The sequence below is a fragment of the Mirounga leonina genome, unplaced genomic scaffold (genome assembly GCF_011800145.1).
Source record: "Mirounga leonina isolate KUSES-001 unplaced genomic scaffold, KU_Mleo_1.0 Mir_176, whole genome shotgun sequence".
Taxonomy (NCBI): domain Eukaryota; kingdom Metazoa; phylum Chordata; class Mammalia; order Carnivora; family Phocidae; genus Mirounga; species Mirounga leonina.
Genome location: NW_023270454.1, coordinates 17,331,523 through 17,357,249, shown reverse-complemented (window position 1 = coordinate 17,357,249; position 25,727 = coordinate 17,331,523). Strand labels below are relative to the sequence as shown.

General features: G+C 35.3%; 1 protein-coding gene across 7 annotated transcripts in view; it reads left to right on the top strand.

Annotated features, from left to right (window-relative positions):
- CLCN3 (chloride voltage-gated channel 3) overlaps positions 1–25,727 on the top strand; it is a 91,461-nt gene that overhangs the window by 39,902 nt on the left and 25,832 nt on the right. For 6 of the 7 annotated variants that reach the window (XM_035022710.1, XM_035022713.1, XM_035022711.1 and 3 more), the window contains 3 exons: positions 16,478–16,635; positions 23,449–23,548; positions 24,917–25,104. In XM_035022710.1, the coding sequence (XP_034878601.1) occupies positions 16,478–16,635; positions 23,449–23,548; positions 24,917–25,104 (446 nt within the window). Of the gene's footprint in view, positions 1–16,477; positions 16,636–16,926; positions 16,963–23,448; positions 23,549–24,916; positions 25,105–25,727 lie in introns of those variants that run through there. The other variant, XM_035022716.1, reaches the window with a different exon arrangement.

Sequence of the window (25,727 nt, the reverse complement as noted above, 5' to 3'; positions counted from 1 at the left end):
GAAACAAGCAGCTAGCATAAATCAAGAAAACTGAATCAGCTTTCCTGTAAGGGCAAAATTATAATGACTAGAAATATCTCTTTAGGCTGATGAAGAATGAAGAGGCAGATAGTCAAAATGTAAAATCGTAAAGGATATCAATAAAGTAAATATGAATCTGTTAGTGAATCTCTGAGCACTAAAGTTAGGGATTACCTTTGTGGAGTAAATAAAATTCAGTTCTATTTTTCAAGGTGAGATGGTAAATGATGAAGCTTCCTACTTAAGTGGATAATATAGAGACTGGAAATATAAGTAAATTAAATGTAGAATTAATTAATATGTTGTTGATAGATTAGAAATTAAGATGGCATTTTAGAAATAGCCATTTTCTAAATATACAGAAACTATCAAGTTTTTTCATACAGAAACTATCAAGTTTTTTCATACAGTGTCTCTTCCATTTTTATAAGGAAAAAAAATAAAACACTTAGTTCATAATACTTTGACTTTTTCTTAATTTGTTCATGAAATTTAAGTAGTTTGGGGAGTTGAATTCTTTTCTTCTACCAGGCCTTTCTTTTGGATTTGATCTTTTGGACTTTGAGCCTCCTTTTACTCCATGAGAGAATCTTTAAAAATTATTTGAATATTAAATGTTTCATTCAAGTATTTATTGAGTTCTTGTATATATAAGGTACTATTAGGTGCTGTGGAGAATGATGGTGGTAGTAATAGTAATATTAATAATAGCTAATACTTAGTATAGAATTTACTACTATTTGCCAGATACTTTTGTAAGTGCTTTAGGTATATTCATTCATGTGTAACAAATCATTTAATTCCTCCTCATAGATTTGTGACTTAGGTACTATTATGATCCCCATTTTCCTGTTGACAAAACTGAAAGAAATCATAAAGAGAAGTCAGGATTCAATCCAGATGATAAGGCTTATACTCCAATTACGGGGAAATACTGCTTTTCACTATGTATATCCCTGTAATACTTGGCATTTGGAGCCTGGCAGGGCAAAAAAAAAGCTTCCCAAGTTTAAAAACAAAGAAACAAAGACCAAGGAAGTAAATATACTTCTAGTGAATGGTATAGAGTGCGTGGTCTATGGGATTTTAGGGGAGGAAGAGATCAGTCTCCTTTTGACAAGTGCTATTCAAAGTAGGCCAAGTTTTCAAGTGCACAAGGGAATTTGATAGGATACTCCTGGTAGAGAGGATAGAATGAGTAAATGCTCTGATGGGAGTAAATGCCTAGTGTGTTGTTTCCTGATTAGTTTTGTTTTATCAGTAGGTCAGTTAAGGGGGCAGTATAGCTAGGCAGAAGAGTGCCAGATCCTAGAGGAGCTTGAATGCCGGACTAATGATGGTCTTAAAGCAGCACAAAATATGGGGACTTCCTATTGAAATAAATGTTTGGGGTCTTATTAAGTTTCTGCCTGAAGTTATTTTGTGATATTCTTTAGCTCAGAAATGTATTTGAGTAAAGCTTTTTTTGTTACTGTTATAATAGATGAGTTTTTTCATTTTTATTTCCTCCAAAAAGTATCATTAGTTAGCATTTTTTGGCACATTATTTGGAAATCCAGGTGATAGGTGATACTTTACTGCCGAAGTGTCATTTTGTAGGCTCTTTTTTTTTTTTTTTATGTTTCTCTGGATGTCTTACAACTGACTTTTTAAGTTTTTATTTATTTATTTGTTTGTTTGTTTGCCAGAGAGAGAGAGAACAAGCAGAGGGAGCAGCCGGCAGAGGGAGAGGGAGAGGCAGACTTTCCGCTGAGCAGGAAGCCTGATGTGGGCTCCATCCCAGGACCCTGGGATCATGACCTGAGCTTAACCAACTGATTCACCCAGGTCTCCCCATTCTCTGTAGGCTCTTTGTAAAATGAGTTTAGGATCCAGGTCCTTATTTTATTTCCATTACCTCTTTTAGCCAACTAGAAAATTAAATCTCTTCTTACAGATTTATTCATCTAAGTGTCTGTAAATTAAAAGAACAAATATTCTTTATTTGATGTCAGAAACTCTTTGTATTCTAAAACAATAGTATAAAAACAAAGCCTGTGTTTAAATTTATTTTGCTCGTAGTATCTGAATTTAAAACCTTCAATAAAATCTGGTTCATATTACATTACTATCTAGCTCTATTTTCTAAAAATAACCAACACTTTACTATGATTTTTTTTTTTATACCTCACGGCTTGTTGTTAAGTCAGAAATGCTTTGTGTATCAGGATTTCAAAATGTGAGCAGATCTCCTGTCATGTTGAGTAGGTTTGTAATTTTGGCTATTTTCCTGACATTGAGGTCTCTGCTTTGTGCCTACACAAAGCCACAGGAGACTGGTGGCTTAAATTATATTTTAAAGTTTTGGTTTTGTTTTTAAATAAACACATGTTTAATTTGTAATTTTTTGGAGTCCATTACAACCTTAATTAAATCAAAAAGATTTTGTTTCTGTCGTTTATTCCTCTTGCCACTTAAAGCCAATTTTGTCTTTTATTCATGTAATATACAAATTATCTTACATTCAGAGATGATAAATGAACATGAAATTTGTTTCCAATTATACAGGTGTCTTAATACCCACTTTATCATCTCTACCTAAGGATGTAGGCTTTTTATTTTGGGATGGCAATGGAGCAGAGAAGAAAACAGGGAATTGAGTAATGGACTCCGCATTGCTACTGACTGGTTGTGTATCTTTGGTCAACTTCTTTGGAATTTGGTTTTAATTTCCAAGTCATTACAGTTTAAATCCTAGTTAAATATGACTGGATGGCAGGACAAATTTCAAGAGCATATACTTTATTCATTTCTCCAGTGGACATTTAATTGACCACCTACTAAGAACTTAGCACTGTGCTTGCCATACCTTTTTAATCTTTCATTTGGGAGTCTGCTAACATTCTGGAACTTCCATTATCAACTTACATTTACTTTCTCCTCCCTCACCAGGATGACCATTTCTTATCATTAAGGTCACAGAGGGAAGGGGAAAAAAAAACCCAAAAACACAACTGGGACTAGACTTCCTGTTCTTAATATACAGAAGAAAGTGGGTAGTCAGAATATGTAGAATTTTGGATTTCTGCCTGTCTTCCTTCATAATTTAAAAAAAAAGTGTATATGTTGTGTGTATGTGTGTGTGTGCTTGCGTGTGTGTGATAGGACAGTAGTTTACGTTATGACTTTAAATGCCAAGGATCACAGCTCCCACATCTTTTGAGATGGAGTCTAGACATAGTAAGTTCTAGTCTTAAGTAAATAAATGTATACCTACTTTTTCATCCCAGCCTACTATTTGGCTACTCCCTTGGAGAAAAGACAGGCTGCTGAACATGAGTGACTGTGAAATTTACTAATAAGCTTAGTTTAAGGAGTAACAGGTACTTTTTTTTTTTTTTTCCAGTTCACTTTAGCAAATATATATTGAGGGTTAGTGGGTGGGAATATAAATGTTTTTTGTGGAAAAGCAGATAATTTTGTTAATGTCTGTATTTTAGTTCAGTGTTTGTCAAATTGCAGATTTTTAACATGTTGGTCTTGAAATCAACTGGGTTGTGACTAGTATCAAAAAAAGAGAAAGAAAATAGTAAAGTATGACTGTATTTGCCAAAAAGTAAGTATACTAAGCTTTGGTTTTACTTGGGTACATATCTGTATACTTTTCTCTCTATGTCAGTGAGAAATGTTTCTTGCTATGGGCCACAGTCACAAAAGTTTGAAAAACAGTTTCTAAGTATATACCTGGAGGGGCAGTTAGCTCTCCCTGGGGTAAAGGTAGGCTTCTTAGGGCCCCAAATGAATCTGGAACAACCTGATGATGAGAATGGGATGTGTTATTGTCATAGACCCCTGCTAAAACATAGGGATGTGAGTGCTGGTAGCAAAGCAGTGCCCAAGAGTACTATTGCAACAGTTTTTCAATATAGCATTTTAATTAATATAGGACAAGTGGTCTGGAACCAAAGGCAAAGAGGGATAATAATGGTGAAGGGTAGGATTGCATTAATTGTTTGAAAGCTAAGTGCATGTGCACAAGTGTTTTGGGAAAAGGCACTACCTAAGAGTTCTTAACTTACTAGGGGAGAAAAGTGTCCACATATCTTACAGTATACATATGCAGGCAAACTAACCATGAAATTATTTTTTAGTCAGTATTCAATAGTGGTAAGAAATGCCTTTGGAATCACACTGCTTGAATTTGAATCCCTGTTAATTACTTTGTAGATGTATGACCTTAACTCTCTGTGTTTTGTTTTTCTAATTTATGAAATGGAGTAATACTTATTTCATGGGGCTGTTGTGAGGATTAAATGAGCTAATATATGTAAAGTGCCAAGAACAATATCTGGTGGGCCAAGTGCCAAGAACAATGTAGATATTGTTTTATCGTTATTAGATACCAGATAGATAATAGTGTCTGGCTTCTAGGTGTGAAAGATTTTTTAAAACTCTGATGTAGTCTAGTTTATCTGTTATTTCTTTTGTCACTTGTGCTTTGGTGTTCTATTTGCAAAACCACTGCCTAACCCAAGGTCATAAGCATTTACTCCTCTGTTTTCTTTTAAGAGTTTTATAGTTTTAGTTAGCCCTTATGTTTAGATCTGTGATCCATTTTGAGTTAATTTTTGTTAGTGTGAAGTACACGTCCAGCTTTATTCTTTTGCATGTGGATAGCCAGTTGTCCCAGCATCATTTGTTGAAAAGACCAACTCTTTTTTGTTTAGATTACAGATATTGGTAAATGAATTTTTGCTTACATAGGCATATATGAATTTTTTACATAACTGTTTATGGAAGCATTTTTCATAATAGCCAAAAGGAGGAAACAATCTAAATGTCCATCAGTGGGTGAATGGATAAATAAAATGCGGAATATCCATAAATGTAATATGCACTCATAACAAGTAATGAAGTACTGATATGTGCTGCAACATGGATGAACCTTGAAAACATTATGCTAAATAAAAGAACTCAAATACAAAAAACTACATATTGTATGATTCCATTTATATAAAATGGCAAATAGGCAAATCCATATAGGCAGAAAATTAGTAGTTGCTATGGAATGGGGCGGGGTAGAAGAGATAATAAAGTTCTGCATCTGGGGAAAAAATAAGACAAAGTTCTCTTATCAATAAATTTATTTTTGCTGGACACTTGGGTGGCTCAGTCGGTTAAGCGTCTGCCTTCAGCTCAGGTCATGATCCCAGGGTCCTGGGATCCAGCCCTATGTCGGCCTCCCTGCTCAGTGGAGAGTCTGCTTCTCCTTCTACCTCTGCCCGCCCCGCCCTGCCCCCGCTCTGCTTGTGCTCTCTGTCTTTATTTCAAATAAATTAAAATTCTGTAACTTGCTTTAAAAAATTAAGCTTTTTGGGTGCCTGGGTGGCTCAATCAGTTAAGCGTCTGCTCAGGTCATGATCCTGGGGTCCTGGGATTGAGTCCCACATCAGGCTCCCTGCTCATCAGGGAGCCTGATTCTCCCTCTGCCTGCCACTCCCCTGCTTGTGTGCGCTCTCTCTCTCTGACAAATAAATAAAATCTTAAAAAAAAAAAAGATAAATAAATTTATTTTTGCAAGAAAACTGCAACTCAGTTAATAGCTCAATTCGATAATTTTTCTTGCTTACTGAGCAGTTTTAATGTTGGTGATACTTGAACTATTGAAATATTGTTGGTGATATTTGAATTACAAAATGTTCATTTCATAGAAAGATTGGTTATTGACCATAGATTTTAGAAATGTGTTTCTGTGTCCATACCAGGTGGGCATAGTGGATTAAATTATCTATTGAAAAATCTACAGGATTTTAGCTTAATATACAATTGTAGAAGAGCTCGTTCAAATTTGTAAGACATTCCCCCCCCCCCCCCCGCCAATTTGTCATTTTGTCATTCTTTGGGTTAAGAGTAATGCCATATGAATAATGTAATGCAGCCTGGTGAAGTTTTAAATACCAGAATATTTGAGCAGAAGCAATAACTTGTGTTTGTTGATTTCCTATTTATCAGATTTATTATTAGATATTTTACATGATTTATCTCCAGTTTACACATCATACTCTAAAAGTGGGTGAAAAAACCCAGGCACCTCGAAGAGGTTAGTAACTAGCTTGCGCAGGATCTAGTTCTATAGCTAATAGGTGGCAGAGCTGGAATTTGACTTTAGGCCTTTCTGATCTCCAAGTGCATTAAGGTAATGGAATTCCTCTACTAGGTCACTCTGAAAAGAAGGCCGTCTTTTTTCCAGTCTCTCCCCCCACCCTGCCCCCAAACCATTGTGTAGTAGAAGGGTAATCACTGGCATCTGGTAGTCAGACCTCCAGAAAAGTTTTTCATTTTTTTCTTAACTTTGGAAACTACTGCTTTCAGATTATACTTTCTTACAATCCAAGTAGCAGCAACTATCCTATATCCTTTTGAAGTGAAGTCATTGAAATTAATAGGCCCCCAGTGTCTTTGTATCACAGTGCTCCAGATTTACATTTCCAGGAGAGAGTTTTATCAGTCTAACTTGGATCCTTGGCCTTTTTCTTAGCTGGGGAGGGGAGGACACCTTGATTGATGCTCTCACAAAGACTACATGCAATAAGGGATAGAAGTTTCCTAAAAATAATTGGATTCTGTTACAGAAAGAAAGGGAAGGGGTTTTTAGGTGGGTAGAAACAACAAGGGACCATTATACAAAGAAAGATCCTAATCTGAGGACAGCTCCTTGTTAATGTGGTTATTTTATGTTTGGAGATATACCTGGTTATTGATATTCAATATCTGGGCATGTGTTTGAGGAAAAATATTAAGAACAAGAAAAAAGTTAAAAATTTAAAAATTGGGGAAGAGGGTAATTAGTTAGGCTCACATATGTTTACTGCATGTACTGTTTGTAATGCAAACTAACCTGGAAGTTTAAATTACAGTATGTCACAGCAGTTAATCTGAAGTACACTGAAAATGATGTGCATATGCACTTAATAATATGAGATAGTTTTTAGAAAGTAGGCTCAGTAATGAAGAGCTTGTAAATAAGTGTGGCTAGTATGATCTCATCTATATTTTTTCGTTATAGGAAAATGTTAAAGACTGAAGCCGGTTGCCAGTTTAACTATTATAACTTTTGTTTTACTTAATTCCCTCTCCTTGCCTCCCCAGCAAACCTTATGTAGTCATGTGAGGATTGGTTCTTCATCTGTTCTTTTTTCAGTCCATGTCTTACTGCAGAAACTCAAAGCTTTTTTACTTAAAGCCTTCTGAAACCTAGAAACCTACCACTTACAACTCAAAGATACTGACTTTTAAAATTTTGCCTTTTCAAATTAATTTAAAAGCCTAAATTTGAAACTCAGAAGCAACAATAATGACTCTTGTTTTCTGTGCTGTGCTTTGTATTTCTTTTCCTGTGGCAATAAATGCTTCACTGAATTGGCAGGAGAAGAATGTGTGGAGAGGGCAAGGAAATAGTGTTGGGTAAGGAACCTTGATCAGTATTTTCTAAAGGCATTCTGGTGCACCTCCACTGCTGTCTTCACAGATAAGTAAATGCAAGCTGTATGTGCCTTGAGAAATGGGATGGCAGGGCTAAATAATGTCATTTTGTGTTAATAGAGTGCATTTACTGAGGACAAAGAAAGGGAAACTCAGGGAAGTGTGGCCTGACCACGTTTATTTCATCCCATAAATCTCTTTGTTTTATAGATTTCCTTTCCAGATATCAGCTTTAGGAAAGCCATATTATAATTTTCTAATTAATCAACCCTTGAAGTATTATTTTAGGAAAGAGAGAGATCTACTTTATGTACATATTAATTTATGTATGTATTTTAATTTGTGCTTGTGGCATTACCTACAAGATACATGCTTCGTTCATGCATAAGACAAGTTGAGAGGTGAAGCTGGGTAACTTGTACTGTTGCTTATAAACATTTTATTAACACATAAATAATTTATTTGTATTTATCTCATTTTAATATATGTAAGTTAAACTTTATACAAATCTGGGTTGCAGTGAACTATACACAAAGAAATGATACATTAGGAATATTTAAAAATCATTGTTTAACATTGTTAGGATACATTATACCTTTAAAATTACTCCTAATGTGGGATATGTAGGCACTTCTATGATCCTGTCAGAAATGAATGTTCCCTACCTAGGTTAGAGTAGGATAGAAAATTTTTCCTTTTCTCCTTCTTCATACTACTCAGATTTACATGTTTGGCAGAACAAACTATAAAAGAAATATATGAAATGTCATACATACTGAAGTAGAAGTTTGAAATTTTTTTTAAATAGCTGATTATTGAATTTTATTTAGCAGTCCTTTTGTAATAACAGATTTTATGAATTAATTTTTCCAATATTCCAATATTGATAAATTTATTTTTGCATAAATTTCATGAGTATGAACTCCTTTCATATATTAATTCTTTGGTAGAATTTCTTTGTAAGTTTTCAAGTAGACAGTTAAAAGACAATATGCAATAAAAGATCATAAGGAAAGCACATAAATGAAAAGTTATACTCATCCTGGTGCAATATTTTATTTGTTGTTATTATACTAGTATTGACTATATTCCCTATGCGGTACTTTCCATCCCCGTGACTTACTTATTTTATTACTGGTGGTTTGTTCCTCTTAATCCCCTTCACTATTTTATCCATTCTCCACCCCCTTCTCCTCTGGCGGTGACCAGTTCTGTATATTTAGGAGTCTGTTTCTGTTTTTTGTTTGCTTTGGGATTTAGATTCTACATATAAGTGAAATCATATGTTATTTCTTTTTCTTTTCTGTCTTGTCTTTTCTTTCTTTTCTTTCCTTCCTTCTTTCCTTCCTTCCTTCCTCTTTCTTTTTCTTTCTCCCTCCCTCTCTCTTTCTTTCTTTCTCTCTCTCTCTTTCTCTCCCTTTCTTCTTCCCTCCCTCCCCCGCTTCCTTCCTTCCTTACCTCCCTCCCTCCTTCCTTCCCTGACTTATTTCAGTTAGTATAATACCTTCTAGGTCCATCCATGTTGTTGCAAATTACTATTCCATTATGTATAGATACTAAAATTTCTTTATCCATTCATCATACATAATGCTGCAATAAACATAAGAGTGCATTTATTTTTTTCTGATTAGTATTTTCATTTTCTTTAGGTAAATACCCAGAAGTGAAATTATTGGGTCTTATAGTTTCTCTGTTTTTAAGTTTCGAGGATCCTTCATACTGTTTTCCATAGTGGCTGCACCAGTTGCATTCCAGCAGTGCATAAGGTTCTCTTTTTTCCACATCCTCACCAACTTGTTGTATTTTGTCTCTTTGGTAATAGTCATTCTGATATGAGGTGGTACCTCATTGTGGTTTTGATTTGTGTTTCCCTGATGATGAGTGATGTTGACTTTCCTTTCATGTGTCTGTTTGCCATCTGGATGTCTTCTTTGGAAAAATGTTGATTTAGGTCCTCTGCTCATGTTTTAATTGGATTTGTGTGTGTGTGTGTGTGTGTTGAGTTCTTTATATAACTTGGATATTAACAACTTATGAGATACATCATTTGCAAATATCTTCTCCCATTCAGTGGGTTGCCTTTTCATTTTGTTGATGGTTTTCTTCATGGTGCAAAAGCTTTTCAGTTTGTTGTAGTCCCAGTTGTTTACTTTTGCTTTGGTTTCTTTTGCTTGTGGAGGCAGATCTCAAAAAATATTGCTAAGGCTGATGTCTAAGTTTACTCTGTAGGGGTTTTTTTGTTTTGTTTTGTTTCTTTTTTGTTGTTTTAGGGGTTTTATGGTTTCTAGTCTCACATTTAGATCCTTAATCCATTTTGAGTTTATTTTTGTTTATGGTGTATGAAAGTGGTCCAGTTTCATTGTTTTGCATGTAGCTTTCCAGTATCCCCATCATCATTTGTTGGGAGACTGTCCTTTCCCCATCGTGTATTCTTGTCTCCTTTGTTGTAGATTATTTGAGCATATAAATGTGGGTTTGTTTTTGGGGTCTCTATTCTGTTCCATTGATCTCTTATCTTTATTGTGCCAGTATGTTACTACTTTAATTACTATAGCTTTGTAGGATAATTTAAAATCTGGGCTTATGATACTTTCAGCTTTGTTCCTTTCTCAAGATTGCTTTGGCTATTTGTGGTCTTTTGTGGTTCCATACAAATTTTAGGATTATTTTTTCTACTTCTGTGAAACATGCTATTGGTATTTATAGTAGGGATTGCTTGTGAATCTGTAGATTGCTTTGGGTAGTATGGACATTTTGACAATATTAAGTCTTCCAATCCATGAGCATGGTATATCTTTCCATATATTTGTGTTGTCTGCAATTTCTTTCTTCAGTGTCTTTTGGTTTTCAGAATATGGGTCTTTTTTACTTCCTTGGTTAAATTTATTCCTAGGTTTTTTTTTTAGATGCAATTGTGAATGGGATTGCTTTCTTAATTTTTTTCTGCTAGTTTTTTATTAGTGTATAGAAATGCAACAGATTACTCTGTATTGATTTTTTTTATCCTGCAACTTTATTGAATTCATATATATTTTTTTTTAAGATTTTTATTTATTTATTTGAGAGAGAGAATGAGATAGAGAGCATGATGGGGGGAGGGTCAGAGGGAGAAGCAGACTCCCCGCCCAGCAGGGAGCCCGATGCGGGACTCGATCCCAGGACTCCAGGATCATGACCTGAACTGAAGGCAGTTGCTTAGCCAACTGAGCCACCCAGGTGCCCTGAATTCATATATTCTAATAGTTTCTTGGTGGAGTTTTTAGGGTTTTCTGTATATAGTATTATGTCACCTGCAGATAACGACAGTTTTACATCTTCCTTACTGATCTGAATGCCCTTTCTTTTTCTTGTCTGATAGGTCTTCCAGTACTGTGTTGAATAAAAATGGTGAGAGTGGTCTTGTTTCTGATCTTAGTGGAAAAGCTTTCAGCTTTTCACCGTTAAGTATGATATTAGCTGTGGTTTTGTCCTATTTAGTCTTCAGTATATTGTAGTATGTTCTCTTTGTACCCACTTTGTTGAGTTTTTATTGTAAACAAATGTTGAATTTGTCAAATGCTTTTTCTGCGTCTATTGAGATGATCATATGATTTTTATCCATTTTGTTAATGTACATCACATTGATTTATGGATATTGATTCATCTTTGCGTCCCTGGAATAAAGCCTACTTGATCATGGTGAATCATGCTTTTGATGTATTTTTGAATTTGGTTTGCTAATGTTTTGTTGAGGATTTTTTGCATCTGTGGTCATCAGGGATATTGGTCTATAATTTTCTTGTTTTAGAGTATTTTGGTCTGGCTTTGATGTCAGGATAATGTAGGCCTCATAGAATGGAAGCACTGAAAGCTTTTCTTCCTTTTCTATTGTTTGGAATAATTTGAGAAGGATAGGTATTAACTCTTCTTAACTCTTCTTTAAACTGCTCTTTTGCAATTACAAACTTTATTTTTTTAGTATTTAAAATATATTTTAATGAGAACTTATTCTCACTACCTTTCAATAAAAATGATTTACGTTTTTTAATATGAAATTGCTCTGGCATTAGGTCTTAACTGCCTCCTGATCTATAGGGTTTAGATGCCACCACACCACTAATTCCCTAGTACTCTTTTTTTTTTTAAAGATTTTATTTATTTGTCAGACAGCGCACACAGGCGGGGGAGCGGTAGGCAGAGGGAGAAGCAGACTCCCCACTGAGCTAGGAGCCCATGCGGGACTTGATCATAAGACCCTGGGATCATGACCTGAGCCAAAGGTAGACGCTTAACCGCTTAACCAACTAAGCCACCCAGGCATCCCTCCCCAGTACTCTTGAGGCACGTATTAGACATGTCCTCCTCTGCTGGACGTCCTTGTGGCAACTTCAGGGGCTTGATTCTTATCAAATGTTTAACCACTTTCAGTTTTGCATTCTCTGAAGGGATATTCGTGTGAACTTGAGTATGTGCTTTTTCTAGCCCAAGCATCTTTATTATATCTTTTTCCCAATATGGACTTTTTTTTAAAAGATTTTATTCATTCATTTGAGAGAGAGAGAGAGCACAAGCAGTGGGAGAGGCAGAAAGAGAGAGACCAGGAGACTCCCGGCTGAACAGGGAGCCCAATACCGGACTAGATCCCAGTACCCTGAGATCATGACCAGGGCCCAAGTCAGATGTTTACCCAACTAAGCCACCCAGGCGCCCCAGCAATTTGGACATCTTTTTGTACTTTTAATTCTGGTAACAATATGTAGGTTATGAGGGTACTGTGAGTCCCCTACCATATTTTCAATGATCTGTAGGTGAAGGCTGGAACACTTTATCTGGAATTCTTGGTAAATATTTGATGAATGCAATCTGTACAAATGAGAGACTCTGCACCTTTTATCACAGTTTGTAGTCTGCCTGGGGGCCTCTGAAATGTTGAGCCCAAAATCCCTGCCTTGAGTGTGGTGACTGTTGTCTTCAGAGGCTATGAGAAATAGAAAATAGATCCGTGGGTCAAAAGTGTCTTGGAAATGGACAGTTCCCACTTCTGTACTATTAAAAAACGAGGGGAGGCAGAGCAGAGGACAGACCACTAAGTGTGACACTCCACAAGTACAAACTTTAAAAAAATATGTTAATTGATTTCTCATTCAGTATAATGTCTTTCAGTTTTCGGTAATAGCCCCTACAATGAGTAAGGAACAGGATAAAAGAGAAATTAAAGTCAGATTGAAATGTCTGCCCTTCTCTTCCTGGGGATTCCACTTAGTTGTATATATCAGAGCCAGAGAAATATTCTAATCATTTCTGTCTCAGCAAAAATTTTTATTTTACTTTCATACCAAAATCTTCCTTGGTTACTCTCCAAGCCAGTTTGATAGTAGGAGTCACAAGAATGATCCAGATTTCTTTTAGAAATAATTGACTCTGTGTGTCTGTGCGTTCCTCCAAAACCAAAAACATCAATCAGTATTTCTCCCTATAATATGCTTTTTTCAAACACCATTGCTCTGTACGTAGAAGCAAATAGGGGTGATGGGACAGACTGACCTACAAACAGTCTGTTGGGGACATGAACTGCTCTGGCTAAATCCCATGCTAACATGTCCTGTATCGGCCCCAGAAGTTTTAAGGGACACAACCTAAAAGCCCCAAAATACAAAACATTGGTTCACAGGGTCCTCTGGTTTAAAAAGTTTGAATCCTTAATTTCTGGTTTTCAGATATTTTGAATTGCTGCATAGTTTTGTCAGTTAGATGTCAGAGTAGTTTCTGCAGAGTAACTTTTTGAAAATCATTAAAGACAAGACCCATAGTTAGTGTAAATATTGTTTATTGTGTTGCTGTACCTTTTGCTAAAATGAGTGTCTACTTTTGTACTTCCTGCTTTATGTCTGTGGGAGTAATAAATGCTTCATTTGCTTATCATCTTTGTGGTGCAAACAGCTTGACAATTCTTATCATGGGGCTGGTGACATATTATGTGGATATATGTTAAGTAGTATAGAAATTTTGCTTTTTATTTTTTGAATAGAAGAGTAATAATTAAAATCAGCAGTTCATGTTTAACTCTACCCAAATAAAGGCAACATGGGGTGGGAGGAGTTGGAAGTTTTCAAAATATATCATGGCAGACTTTTTTTTTTTAAGATTTTATTTATTTATTTGACAGAGAGAGAGAGTACAAGCAGGCAGAGAGGCAGGCAGAGGGAAAGGGAGAAGCAGGCTCTCCGCTGAGCCGGGAGCCCGATGCGGGGCTCGATCCCAGGACCCTGGGATCATGACCCGAGCCGAAGGCAGACGCTTAACGACTGAGCCACCCAGGCGCCCCTATCATGGCAGACTTTTAAAAAACATTTTCTTTTAATTTCAGTCTTAGAGGTGTTGAAAAATAGTGAAAAGAATCCTCTGTACCTCTTACCCGGATTTCTGAAATGTTAACATTTTACCACATTTGTTTAGTCTGTCTCTTAATCTTTCTTTCACTGTTCTATATGCTATTCTCTATATATTTTGTGTGTGTGTATATATAATACATAAATAAATGTGTGTGTATACATAAATACTTCCGTTTGTATTTCCTTATGAGTGAACATTCCCTTATATATAGCCATAGTACAGTTTTCAAAAACAGAAAATTGATATTGATATGTACCATTGTCTGATCTACAGACTGTTTACAATTTTTCTAGTTATTTTACTCTGTTCTTTAATATAAAAAAAAAAAACAAACACCCAGTTTTTTTCCTGGTCCACATTCTAATAATCCAGGAGCACATGTTACATTTAGTTGTCATGTCTTTTGAGTCTTCTTTAATCTAGAACAGTTTCTCAGTCATTCTTTGTCTTTCATGACTTTGACATTTTTTGAAGAATGTAAGCCATTTATTTTGTAGAATTTCCTTCAATTTGTGTTTGTTTTTCCTTTTAAGATTGACTTTATGCATTTTTATCCAGAAGTGATGTCATCATATCAGAAGGCCATAGAGGCTTTTGATATGTCCCTCCAAAAACATTTTTAAAATTGCCAATTTTAATATTATCATATGGAAAGCAGAGTCAGAGATTCTCAAGTTTGTCAAGACATTATAAATACGCATTATGTTTATTCTCCAGTAATTTTTTCCTTAAGAAAATTTATGGCCTTTCAGCCAGCTTTTACCAGGTGGAAATTGCAGAGTAAAATCAGGGTAGAGGAAGAGAGAGCTAGTGTAAAAAGTATAAGGTTGTTTTATGTAAATCAGCATGGGCTGTTGCAGGGATTGGGCTTTTAAACCCTCAGCCAAGAGTGATAAATTATTCATTCCTGGAGTACATCTGCCAAAACACTGAGATCAATATACTATTCTTCTTTTAGAAGGTTTATACTTTCCAAGGCAAATATTCAAATGTATCAAATAGGAAGGGAAGAGAGAACTGTGTTCTACCTGGGAGAAGTAAATAGACATCAAGTTTATTAGTACAATATTCAATATTACATTGAGTCAGGGACAATGTTTTTGTTGCCTTTTATCTCCTATACTATGTAGAAGAGTGCTGGTAGGTAGAAAATTCCTAGTAAGCGTCTTCAGTTGAGTTTGGTTTGTGCTGTATAGACTTTAGATCAGTGGTTGGGCCAAATGCTGCTCTTCACTGTTTTGTAAATAAAGTATTATTGAAACACAGCCATACCCATTCATTATATATTATCTATGATTTCTTTTGTGCCACTATGGCAGAGTTGTGTTGTTGTGACTGTGGCCTCCAATGCCTAACGTATTTACTTCTGGCTCTTTTGCTGACCCTTCTTTTGGATTACAAACACTTTGCATTAATTTGTTTTTTCCTTATAAAGCGCACAGTAAGATGTTTACCACACTATGTGTAACTTATGGATTTATGCAAGTGTAACTGCAAAAAAAATTTTGAAAGTGGACTTCACTGGGTTAGAGAGTATCTGTGTATTTAAATTTTGGTAACTTTGACTTCCTAGAGGGGTTATACCAGTTTATACTTAAACTAATAATTTTGTGGCAAGCCCTCCTTCCCCATAACATTGCCAACTCAGTGCATTAGTCAACTGTTTAATCTTTACCAGTCTGATAGAGAAAAATGATACTGTAGGTTTGATTCGTATTTCTCTTTTTTGTGTTGGATTGAACTTTTTAAATTGAAGAGTCATTTGTGTTGGATTGAACTTTGTAAATTTAAGTCTTTTTTGTGAATTGTCTTTCAGTGTTCTTCCTGGTACTTTTAAGTCTCTTATAAGTATATAGTGAACACATGTCAAATATTTATTTAGTACTAGTGAGGGAACTAGCTTGATGACAAAGATGACTTAGATGAGGGTGTGTGAGATGAAATATCAGTGAAAAATTTTCTTACAGGGCAAAAACAAAAACCCCCAACACTGCAACTCTAAGTATTATCTTTTCTGCTAGATGAAATTGAATTACATTTTTGCCAGATGAAAACAATAATTTTCAATTTATCCATCTTCTATAAGTCGTTATCTAACTTTTTAGAGTCTATGTCCTATAGAGATATGTCCTAATCAATAGAAAATAATTAATCAAAGTCCTCTTCCTCAGAGCAAAAGATGAGTATTAGGCAGGCTTTTTTTTTTTTTAATATTTTTATTTATTTATTTGACAGAGAGAGACACAGCGAGAGAGGGAGCACAAGCAAGGGGAGTGGGAGAGGGAGAAGCAGGCTTCCCGCGGAGCAGGAAGCCCGATGTGGGACTCGATCCCAGGACCCTGGGATCATGTCCTGAGCCGAAGGCAGACACTTAACCGACTGAGCCACCCAGGCGCCCCTAGGCAGGCTTATTTTTGATACTGTAGTATACGTTTGAAAGGACATGCCATGGTCTTTTGCCTTATCACCAAGTTTTGGATAACTTTTCTTGATGTTTTCCCTCCTTTATTTTATTATATTTCAAGTAATACTATTTCTTTTTGAATTGCTAGTGAACTATTAAGAAGGTTACATAGTTCACCATTGTCTCTCATAAAACATACTGTTCTTTTTTGCTTTGTAGGAACTCATTATACAATGACTAATGGAGGCAGCATTAACAGTTCTACACACTTACTGGATCTTTTGGATGAACCAATTCCAGGTGTTGGTACATACGATGATTTCCATACTATTGATTGGGTGCGAGAGAAATGTAAAGACAGAGAAAGGCATAGACGGGTAAGTGTTTTCAGTAATTTTTTAATGTAGTGTATAACTAGATCATTTTAATAATATATATATATATTTTAAAGATTTTATTTATTTATTTGACAGAGAGAGACACAGCGAGAGAGGGAACACAAGCAGGGCGGGTGGGAGAGAGAGAAGTAGGCTTCCCGCGGAGCAGGGAGCTCAATGCGGGGCTCGATTCCAGAACGCTGGGATCATGACCTGAGCCGAAGGCAGATGCTTAATGACTGAGCCACCCAGGCACCCTTTAATAATATATTTTTGCCAATGATCTCAGGCTGCCAAAATATATATTACGCATTAAAGTACATTTAGGTAAATTTCTACATTTTATAAGCAATGCATGTTTTTTTCTCTCTGTATGTAATTTTTTTAAAAAGTTTACTTAAACCCCTGGAAAGGACTTGAGGTAACTTAAAATCAAGGAAGTATATTAAGACAAAAAAGGAAGGACTGGGAAAACACAGCACATGAGTTGGGGAGGAAGATCGAGGTATAGAAGTCAGCATGATTTTTGTCTTTGAGCAGCACAGCAGCTACAGTAAAAGAGGAAACTTGTTATATAATTCTTATTATTACAGAAGAAGCATATTGGAGAGATAGTTTCGTGGGATTTTACTGTTTTCTTTTATCTCCTTTCTCAGTTTTAAATACTGAGATTTCTCAAATTGAGTCCTGTAAAGGGCATATTAAGTGTTGTAATGAATCACTAATAAAAAAAAGAATTACTTATATTGCAATAATATTTCCAATGGTTTTTATAGCAAATGTATATTTCAGATACATCTTGGGCTAAAGAGTTGGGTTAAAATTTCTTCAGAAATCAACTATTCCATTTGTAACATCAAAAAAAAAAAAGAAATAGATAAATAAATTTCTGCTAAATTAAAAAAATAAAAAATAAAAATTTTAAAGTTATATACATATTTTATCCATTAAATAAAAAACGTTTAAAAAAGAATGGCTTTTACTAAAAAGTACAACTTGTGGGTTGTGACTTACTGATGTAATCCTAAAATAAATTAAAAAAAAACAACTCTCTTTGAAAAAATAAAATTCCAACTTCTAAAAGGTCGTTATAACTTTGAGGTCTGAAATTTACTTATAAATGAAAATAACTGCTTGTACAAATTAATTAAAACCTTTTTATATTAATGGGGGCACCTAGATGGCTCAGTCGTTAGGCGTCTGCCTTCGGCTCAGGTCATGATCACAGGGTCCTGGGATCGAGCCCCGCATCGGGCTCCCTGCTCGGCGGGAAGCCTGCTTCTCCCTCTCCCACTCCCCCTGCTTGTGTTCCCTCTCTCGCTGTGTCTCTCTCTGTCAAATAAATAAATTAAAAAATCTTTAAAAAAAACAAAACAAAACAAAACAAAAAACCTTTTTATATTAATGTATACATGTATGGTAAAGTTGAAAATAGAATGAGATTATTTTGTTTATGACAAGTATAACCCCTGAGATTCATCAGTCAAGATTTACTTTTTTTGGAAGACACAATACAATCCGTGGTGATTTTCAAAGTTTTTCATCTCAGAACACTTATTTTATTTTATTATCTGAGAACACTTTTTTTAGAATTATTTTTTTTTAATTTAAATTCAGTTAATTGCATATAGTGTATTATTAGTTTCAGAGGTGGAGTTCAGTGATTCATCAGTTATATATAACATGCAGTGCTCATTACATCAAGTGCCCTCCTTAATGCCCCTCACCCTGTTACCCCATCCCCCCACCCCCACCCCTCAGCAACCCTCAGTTTGTTTCCTATAGTTAAGAGTCTCTTATGGTTTGTCTCCCTCTCTGATGTCATCTTGTTTTATTTTCCCTCCCTTCCTCTGTGCTCTTCTGTTTTGTTTCTTAAATTCCACATGAGTGAAACCATAGGATAATTGTCTTTTCCTGATTGACTTATTTTGCTTAGCATAATACCCTCTAGTTCTATCCACATCGTTGCAAATGGCAAGATTTCATTTTTTGATTGCTGAGTAATAATCCATTGTATATATATACCACATCCTCCTTATCCATTCATCAAGAACACTATTAAACTCTAAACTCTAAAGAGTTATTGAGGATATCTAGGGAACTTAGTTTATGTGGTTATATTAATTGATATTTATCATATTCCATACAAAACCTGAGAAATTTAAAAGATGTTGATTTAAAAGTACAAAACCCCATTACACATAACATCAAAACATACTTTTATGAAAACAAAACAAAACATATTTTTATGAAAAATAACTGTTTCTCAAAATAAAAAATATTTAGTGACAGATTCCTAGTATAGAGATCAGGGTTGATATTAACAAGTTTGATTTTTGTTAGTACTGTATAATGAAATTGTCATCCTTATAAGGATCCTTATAAGATATAATCTGTTATCATTACAGTGATATATGTTCCATTTTTATAAATCTCATTATTACTGGTTTAATAAAAGACTGCTGGATTCTAATATCTGCTTCTGCATTCAGTCTGTTGTGATATGTTATTTGGGTTGAAATGTATGAAGAAAATCCAACCTCATATAGATGGGTAGTTGGAAAAGCTAGGACTATTTTAATAACCTTTTTATATCATTGTGGATAGTCTTTGATACTCTACCAAAGTGACAGGTGGTAGTTTCTTAAAGATTAGTTGCCAGTGGGTAATCTGAAACTATACCAATGAACTTTATGTCTTTTGTTACATTAAAATCTGTTAGTTCACCTTCAATTCTAATGAATAATTTTGTCATATCATGCAATGATCATTTGGAAAATATTCACTGATTTATGCAGTTCTTTCAAGTGTTGACACTTTTCATTATACAATATAAAAAAATCACATTTGTTAATATCAACCCTGATCTCTTTAGAAAAGTCTTTTAAGTATTTGGAATCTGTCATCCTTACAGTGATAGATAAAAGTTTTCCAAAATTCTTGTTTTACTTGAAAGCTCAAATTCTGTCATTAGAAACAAATAGACATTCATTTCACTTGAAATGACAGACTTCCTTGGTTTGTTTTTGGGAAGATGCCTGTCAGATTCCCAAGTCTGAAAAACCATAGTTTGGTGTCTTTCTTTCTTTCTTTTTTTTTTTTTTTAATTTTTTAATTTTTTAATTTTATTATGTTATGTTAATCACCATATATTACATCATTAGTTTTTGATATAGTGTTCCTTGATTCATTGTTTGCGTATAACACCCAGTGCTCCCTTCAGTACGTGCCCTCTTTAATACCCATCACCAGGCTAACCCATCCCCCTGCCCCCCTCCCCTCTAGAACCCTCAGTTTGTTTCTCAGAGTCCATAGTCTCTCATGGTTCATCTCCTCCTCCGATTTCCCCCCTTCATTTCTCCCTTCCTACTGTCTTCTTCTTGTTTTTTTAACATATAATGTATTGTTTGTTTCAGAGGTACAGGTCTATGATTCAACAGTCTTATACAATTCCCAGCACTCACCATAGCACATACCCTCCCCAGTGTCTATCACCCAGTCACCCCATCCCTCCCACCCCCCACCACTCCAGCAACCCTCAGTTTGTTTCCTGAGATTAAGAATTCCTCATATCAGTGAGATCATATGATACATGTCTTTCTCTGATTGACTTATTTTGCTCAGCGTAATACCCTCCAGTTTAGTGTCTTTCAAGTAAAAATGGTGTACCATGTGTGGGTGTCAACTTTATTTTGTAAATCACATAAATGCTTTCCCTGAAGGCATAACCTCATACTTCAGGGCTTTTATTTAACCTCTAGTTCTTAAATCTGTACCATCTTTCAGTCATGCCCAAAATCTCAACATCACATATATAGTCATATGATTTACTTCACAATACACACACAAGTTTCAGAATGTTACCAACACTATCACCATCGATGTGCTTACTGAAAAGTTTTAGTGTTTTCTTTTTTTGTTTGTTTGTTTTTTACAATAGTTTTTGTTCTTAACATTTATCCCATTAGGGTCACACATACAAATTATTTTGTTTTAAAGTCCCTTTCCCTTCTAACCTGTTGCCACCCTCCTCTTAAAATAATGATTTACTTTTAAAACTGTATGGTTTATCCCCTTTATTTTTAAAAAATACAAGGATGTAAATTTTTTCTTATGATAAATGCTTATTTTTTCTTAGATAAATGGTAGCGTACTGTACACACTTCAGTCCACCTTGCTTCTCCCCCCTGCATAATACTGCATCTGTCTTTCTTTTTTAGTGAGTGCAGAATTTTTTATTACATAGACTGCAATTTACTTAACCAGTACAGTATTGATGAACATTTAGATAATTTCCAGTTTTTACCTCATATTATATGAAACATTACAGTTACTGAGAAAAAGCAACATGGGGTTTAATAATTATTTTTGAAAGAAATGAACCTACCTTCAGAGTCTAAAGAATGCTTAGTATCTGTGATTAGTTGCTTATAGTATAGAAGGTATAAAATTACCTTATTCAACCCAGAACTTAACTGAGTCTTTTTAGTGAGGACTTATGGCTTAAAATAGGCCAGATGTTTGAATTCTAGCTGTAGCCATACTGTGGGACGGTTTGAGCACTGAAGTCCTAGACTGAGAATATAACTTTTTATTTATTTTTTAATTTTTTCAAGATTTTATTTATTTATTTGACAGAGCACAAGCAGGGGGAGCAGCAGGCAGAGGGAGAAGCAGGCTCCCTGCTGAGCAAGGAGCCCGATGTGGGACTTGATCCCAGGACCCCGGGATCATGACCTGAGCTGAAGGCAGATGCTTATCTGACAGAGCCACCCAGGCGCCCCAAGAATATGGCTTTTAAAAGCAACAGTCCTAATAGAGTGGAAGAGGTTTGGGCTAGTTAGGGATAGGTTTAAAAGTATATTCTTTTTTTTTAACACATAATGTATTATTTGTTTCAGAGGTACAAATCTGTGATTCAGCAGTCGAACACGATTCACAGCGCTCACCGTAGCACATACCCTCCCCAATGTCTATCACCCAGCCACCCCATCCCTCCTACCCCCATCACTCCAGCAACCCTCAGTTTGTTTCCTGAGATTAAGAATTCCTCATATCAGGGTGCCTGGGTGGCTCAGTTGGTTAAGTGACTGCCTTCGGCTCAGGTCATGATCCTGGAGTCCCGGGATCGAGTCCCACATCAGGCTCCCTGATCAGCAGGGGGTCTGCTTCTCCCTCTGCCTGCTGCTCCCCCTGCTTGTGCTCTGTCAAATAAATAAATAAAATCTTGAAAAAATTAAAAAGAATTCCTATATCAATGAGATCATATGATACATGTCTTTCTCTGATTGACTTATTTCACTCAGCATAATACCCTCCAGTTCCATCCATGTCATTGCAAATGGCAAGATCTCATTCCTTTTGATGGCTGCATAATATTCCATTGTATATATATACCACATCTTCTTTATCCATTCATCTGTCAATGGACATCTTGGCTCTTTCCACAGTTTGGCTATTGTGGACATTGCTGGTATAAACATCAGGGTGCACGTACCCCTTCAGATCCCTACATTTTTATCTTTGGGGTAAATACCTAGTGGTGCAATTGCTGGGTCATACGGTAGCTCTATTTTCAACTTTTTGAGGAACCTCCATACTGTTTTCCAGAGTGGCTGCACCAGCTCCCACCAACAGTGTAGGAGGGTTCCCCTTTCTCCGCATCCCTGCCAACATCTTTCATTTCCTGACTGTTAATTTTAGCCATTCTGACTGGTGTGAGGTGGTATCTCATTGAGGTTTTGATTTGGATTTCCCTGATGCCGAGCGCTATTGAGCACTTTTTCATGTGTCTGTTGGCTATTTGGATGTCTTCTTTGGAAAAATGTCTGTTCATGTCTTCTGCCCATTTCTTGATTATGTTTGAAAAAAAAAAGTAGTAGGAAGGGAAAAATGAAGGGGAGGGAATTCGGAGGGGGAGACGAACCATGAGAGACTATGGACTCTGAGAAACAAACTGAGGGTTCTAGAGGGGAGGGGGGCAGGGGGATGGGTCAGCCTGGTGATGGGTATTAAAGAGGGCACGTACTGAAGGGAGCACTGGGTGTTATATGCAATCAATGAATCAAGGAACACTATATCAAAAACTAATGATGTAATATATGGTGATTAACATAATATAAAAAAGAAAAAAATAAAAGTGCATTCTTACTAAGAGAGGAAGAGTTGCCTTCTTGTGTCTTAGTTGAGTGAGATCTAGAAATCAGATCTGTTCCTGTCCTGCTAGAGGACACTTCTGCCTTACACAGTGATAGAAGAGAGCTTCTGGACCCTATAAATGGGATTACAGTTCTCCATAACTGCATATTTATAGGCCTACAAATTTTGCAGGCCCTTTATTCACATGACTATTCTATACTGTATTTATGAGCATGTTATTATGGGCACTGTTATTAACTGGCCTTACCTTTTAAAGAATATTATAATCCACTTAATTGCTAGGACTAGAAAATGGTCAGGGAATGACAGACATTTCAAGCCATAATGTCTTATTTCTGTTAATATAAAAGTTATGTATCAGCTAAATTTGATTCAGTTTAAAACAGTATAGGCCAAACTCTGTGGTTTGTGGACCCCTTGCTCTCAAATCCTGAGGTTTTGTTAAAAATGCAGATCTCTGGGTAAATGTTTATCATCTGGTTTACACGTATAACAGCTGTCTGACATAGTGATTCTGCCCCAAGCTCACCTTTCCCATGATTTAGTTTATAGATTACTGTCTTGTGTATAGTAACTGGAAAAAACTGTTAGATTCTAGAATTGTGGCTTTTGTTCATGGTTTGAAAAATGAAGCATAAACATTTCTAATTTCAGATCAACAGCAAAAAGAAAGAATCAGCATGGGAAATGACAAAAAGCTTATATGATGCATGGTCAGGATGGCTAGTAGTAACACTAACAGGATTGGCATCAGGTAAAGAAAAATTTTAATGTAATCATTTTTTGGTTAACAGAAAAATAAATCATTCTCCACTCCTTCCCACAATGTTTTTTTCAGGTCCTGTTGGATTTTTAAAAGTATTTATTTTGTTTTTTTCAAGAAATCTTAAATATAAGACTAGGAGGCAGGAAGCTTCAGAGTCTAGTCTTGGCTCTGTCACGTTAAGTGTCTGTGCAGTTTGGTTGATCTTTCTGGGTTCAGTTTCTGTGTCTGTAAAATACGTGGTTTGGTCCAGATAAACAATAAAGTATCTTTTAATATTAACATCATAATAAGTAGCTACTGTTTATTGAGTGCTTCATGCACTGCCTTAAAATCTTTACATGTATGTAAACTGCATGTCAGTCCTGTGGTGTAAGTACTGCGGTTACCACCATTTTACAGATGAGGTGCCTGAAGCACAGAGAGAGGTTTAGTAACTTGACTAAGGTCATGTAGCTAGTAAGTGGCCAGGCAAAGATTTACATTTAGGCAGTTCTGCTCCAGAGTCTGCATTTCAACTACCATGCTATCAAGTGCCCACAACGTGCCTATGTGTGAGATTTTAAGAAATAGGAGTTGAAGATCTGAACACAAACATTAAGGACTATTTTAATGACTTTCAGCTTCCACCATGGAAGATTATGTCTAGAAGAACATGAGGAAAATTAAAATGTATGTGGCGAATAGAGGGAAGTACTGATACCTCTAATGGACATGCACAAGAATTTTGTGACCCCTGTGTATGTGACCTGTTGATCTTTTTATATGATGAGAAGGTCCTAGATTTTGACCATAAATTTGTATATTTTTTGTATTCTGTCATTAAAATGATCTTGGCATATTTAATTTTCTGTTATTTAAGGAAAAAACTGAAAGTCTGTCACAGTAATTCATTAATGTTATGAGTTTCACTATTTCTAATGGATATTAAATTTTAATGATATTGATATCATTTGTATATTTATTAAGTTTCATATTGAAACATAATAGTAAAAACTTTGACTTTAATAACCTGATTTGTGAACCTCCTGCTAGATAGCTGTCTTTTAAAGATGTTTTAGTGTCTTTAAACACCTTTATTACAAATCACAATTAATTTAAATGATGTATTTAGTTTTAATTTCAAACAAAGAATAGCCATTTTATATTAAAGAGTGGCTATCTGTACTTTTTTGGAAGTAATATAAACTTATTTATACCTAAGACTTAAAAATCTTAAATTTATATAATATTCCCTATGTGACCCTTTATGTATAGGGAGTCTGCAGCTTTCTTTGACCCTCTTAACTTGATAGTTCTTAACACTCAAAAAATGGATTTACTTTTTTTTTTTTTACTACCTTCAACATGTTTTTACAGGGGCATTGGCTGGATTAATAGACATTGCTGCTGACTGGATGACTGATCTAAAGGAGGGCATTTGCCTTAGTGCATTGTGGTACAACCATGAACAGTGTTGTTGGGGATCTAATGAAACAACATTTGAAGAGAGGGATAAATGTCCACAGTGGAAAACATGGGCAGAACTAATCATAGGTCAAGCGGAAGTAAGTCTTGCTGGGTCTGAAGATGAATTAATAATTGATATGGCTAAATAAGTCTCCATTTAATTATAGAATTAATCACATATTAGATGATTGCAACTGCATTAAAAGAAAAAAAAGAAATGTAATAGGATAGATTGGAAAATAGAAGAATACATTGCAGCAAGTAAAATGTGAAGTTTCTAGAAGCTCTTTATTAATTAACTATATAGTCACATTCAAGTCTATTCAATTATGACATTAAATATATTTCTTATTGTAGAAAAGTGCAGTAGGATCCGTATAATCACAAAGTTAATATGAAGTCAAGTTATTAAAACTACTTAACATATGATTGTCGGGAAGTATAATTATCAAAAAGTTTAGTAAAATAAGCCTCGTAACTGGAGATATCTTGAAGAAATCCATGTATTTTTCTTTGTAGCATTATAGTATTTAAATGATTACTGTTCTTGACATTCTGTAATGAAGAACATTGTAAAAGTTAGAACGTTATATAATATATATAGTTACACGGTCATATAAGGATATGTTTTAAAATTTTTGTTACAGCTGAATTTTTGAACAAAAAGAATATATTTGCTGCTGACATGGGCAGTATGCTGTTTCTCACTTGATCTTCAGGA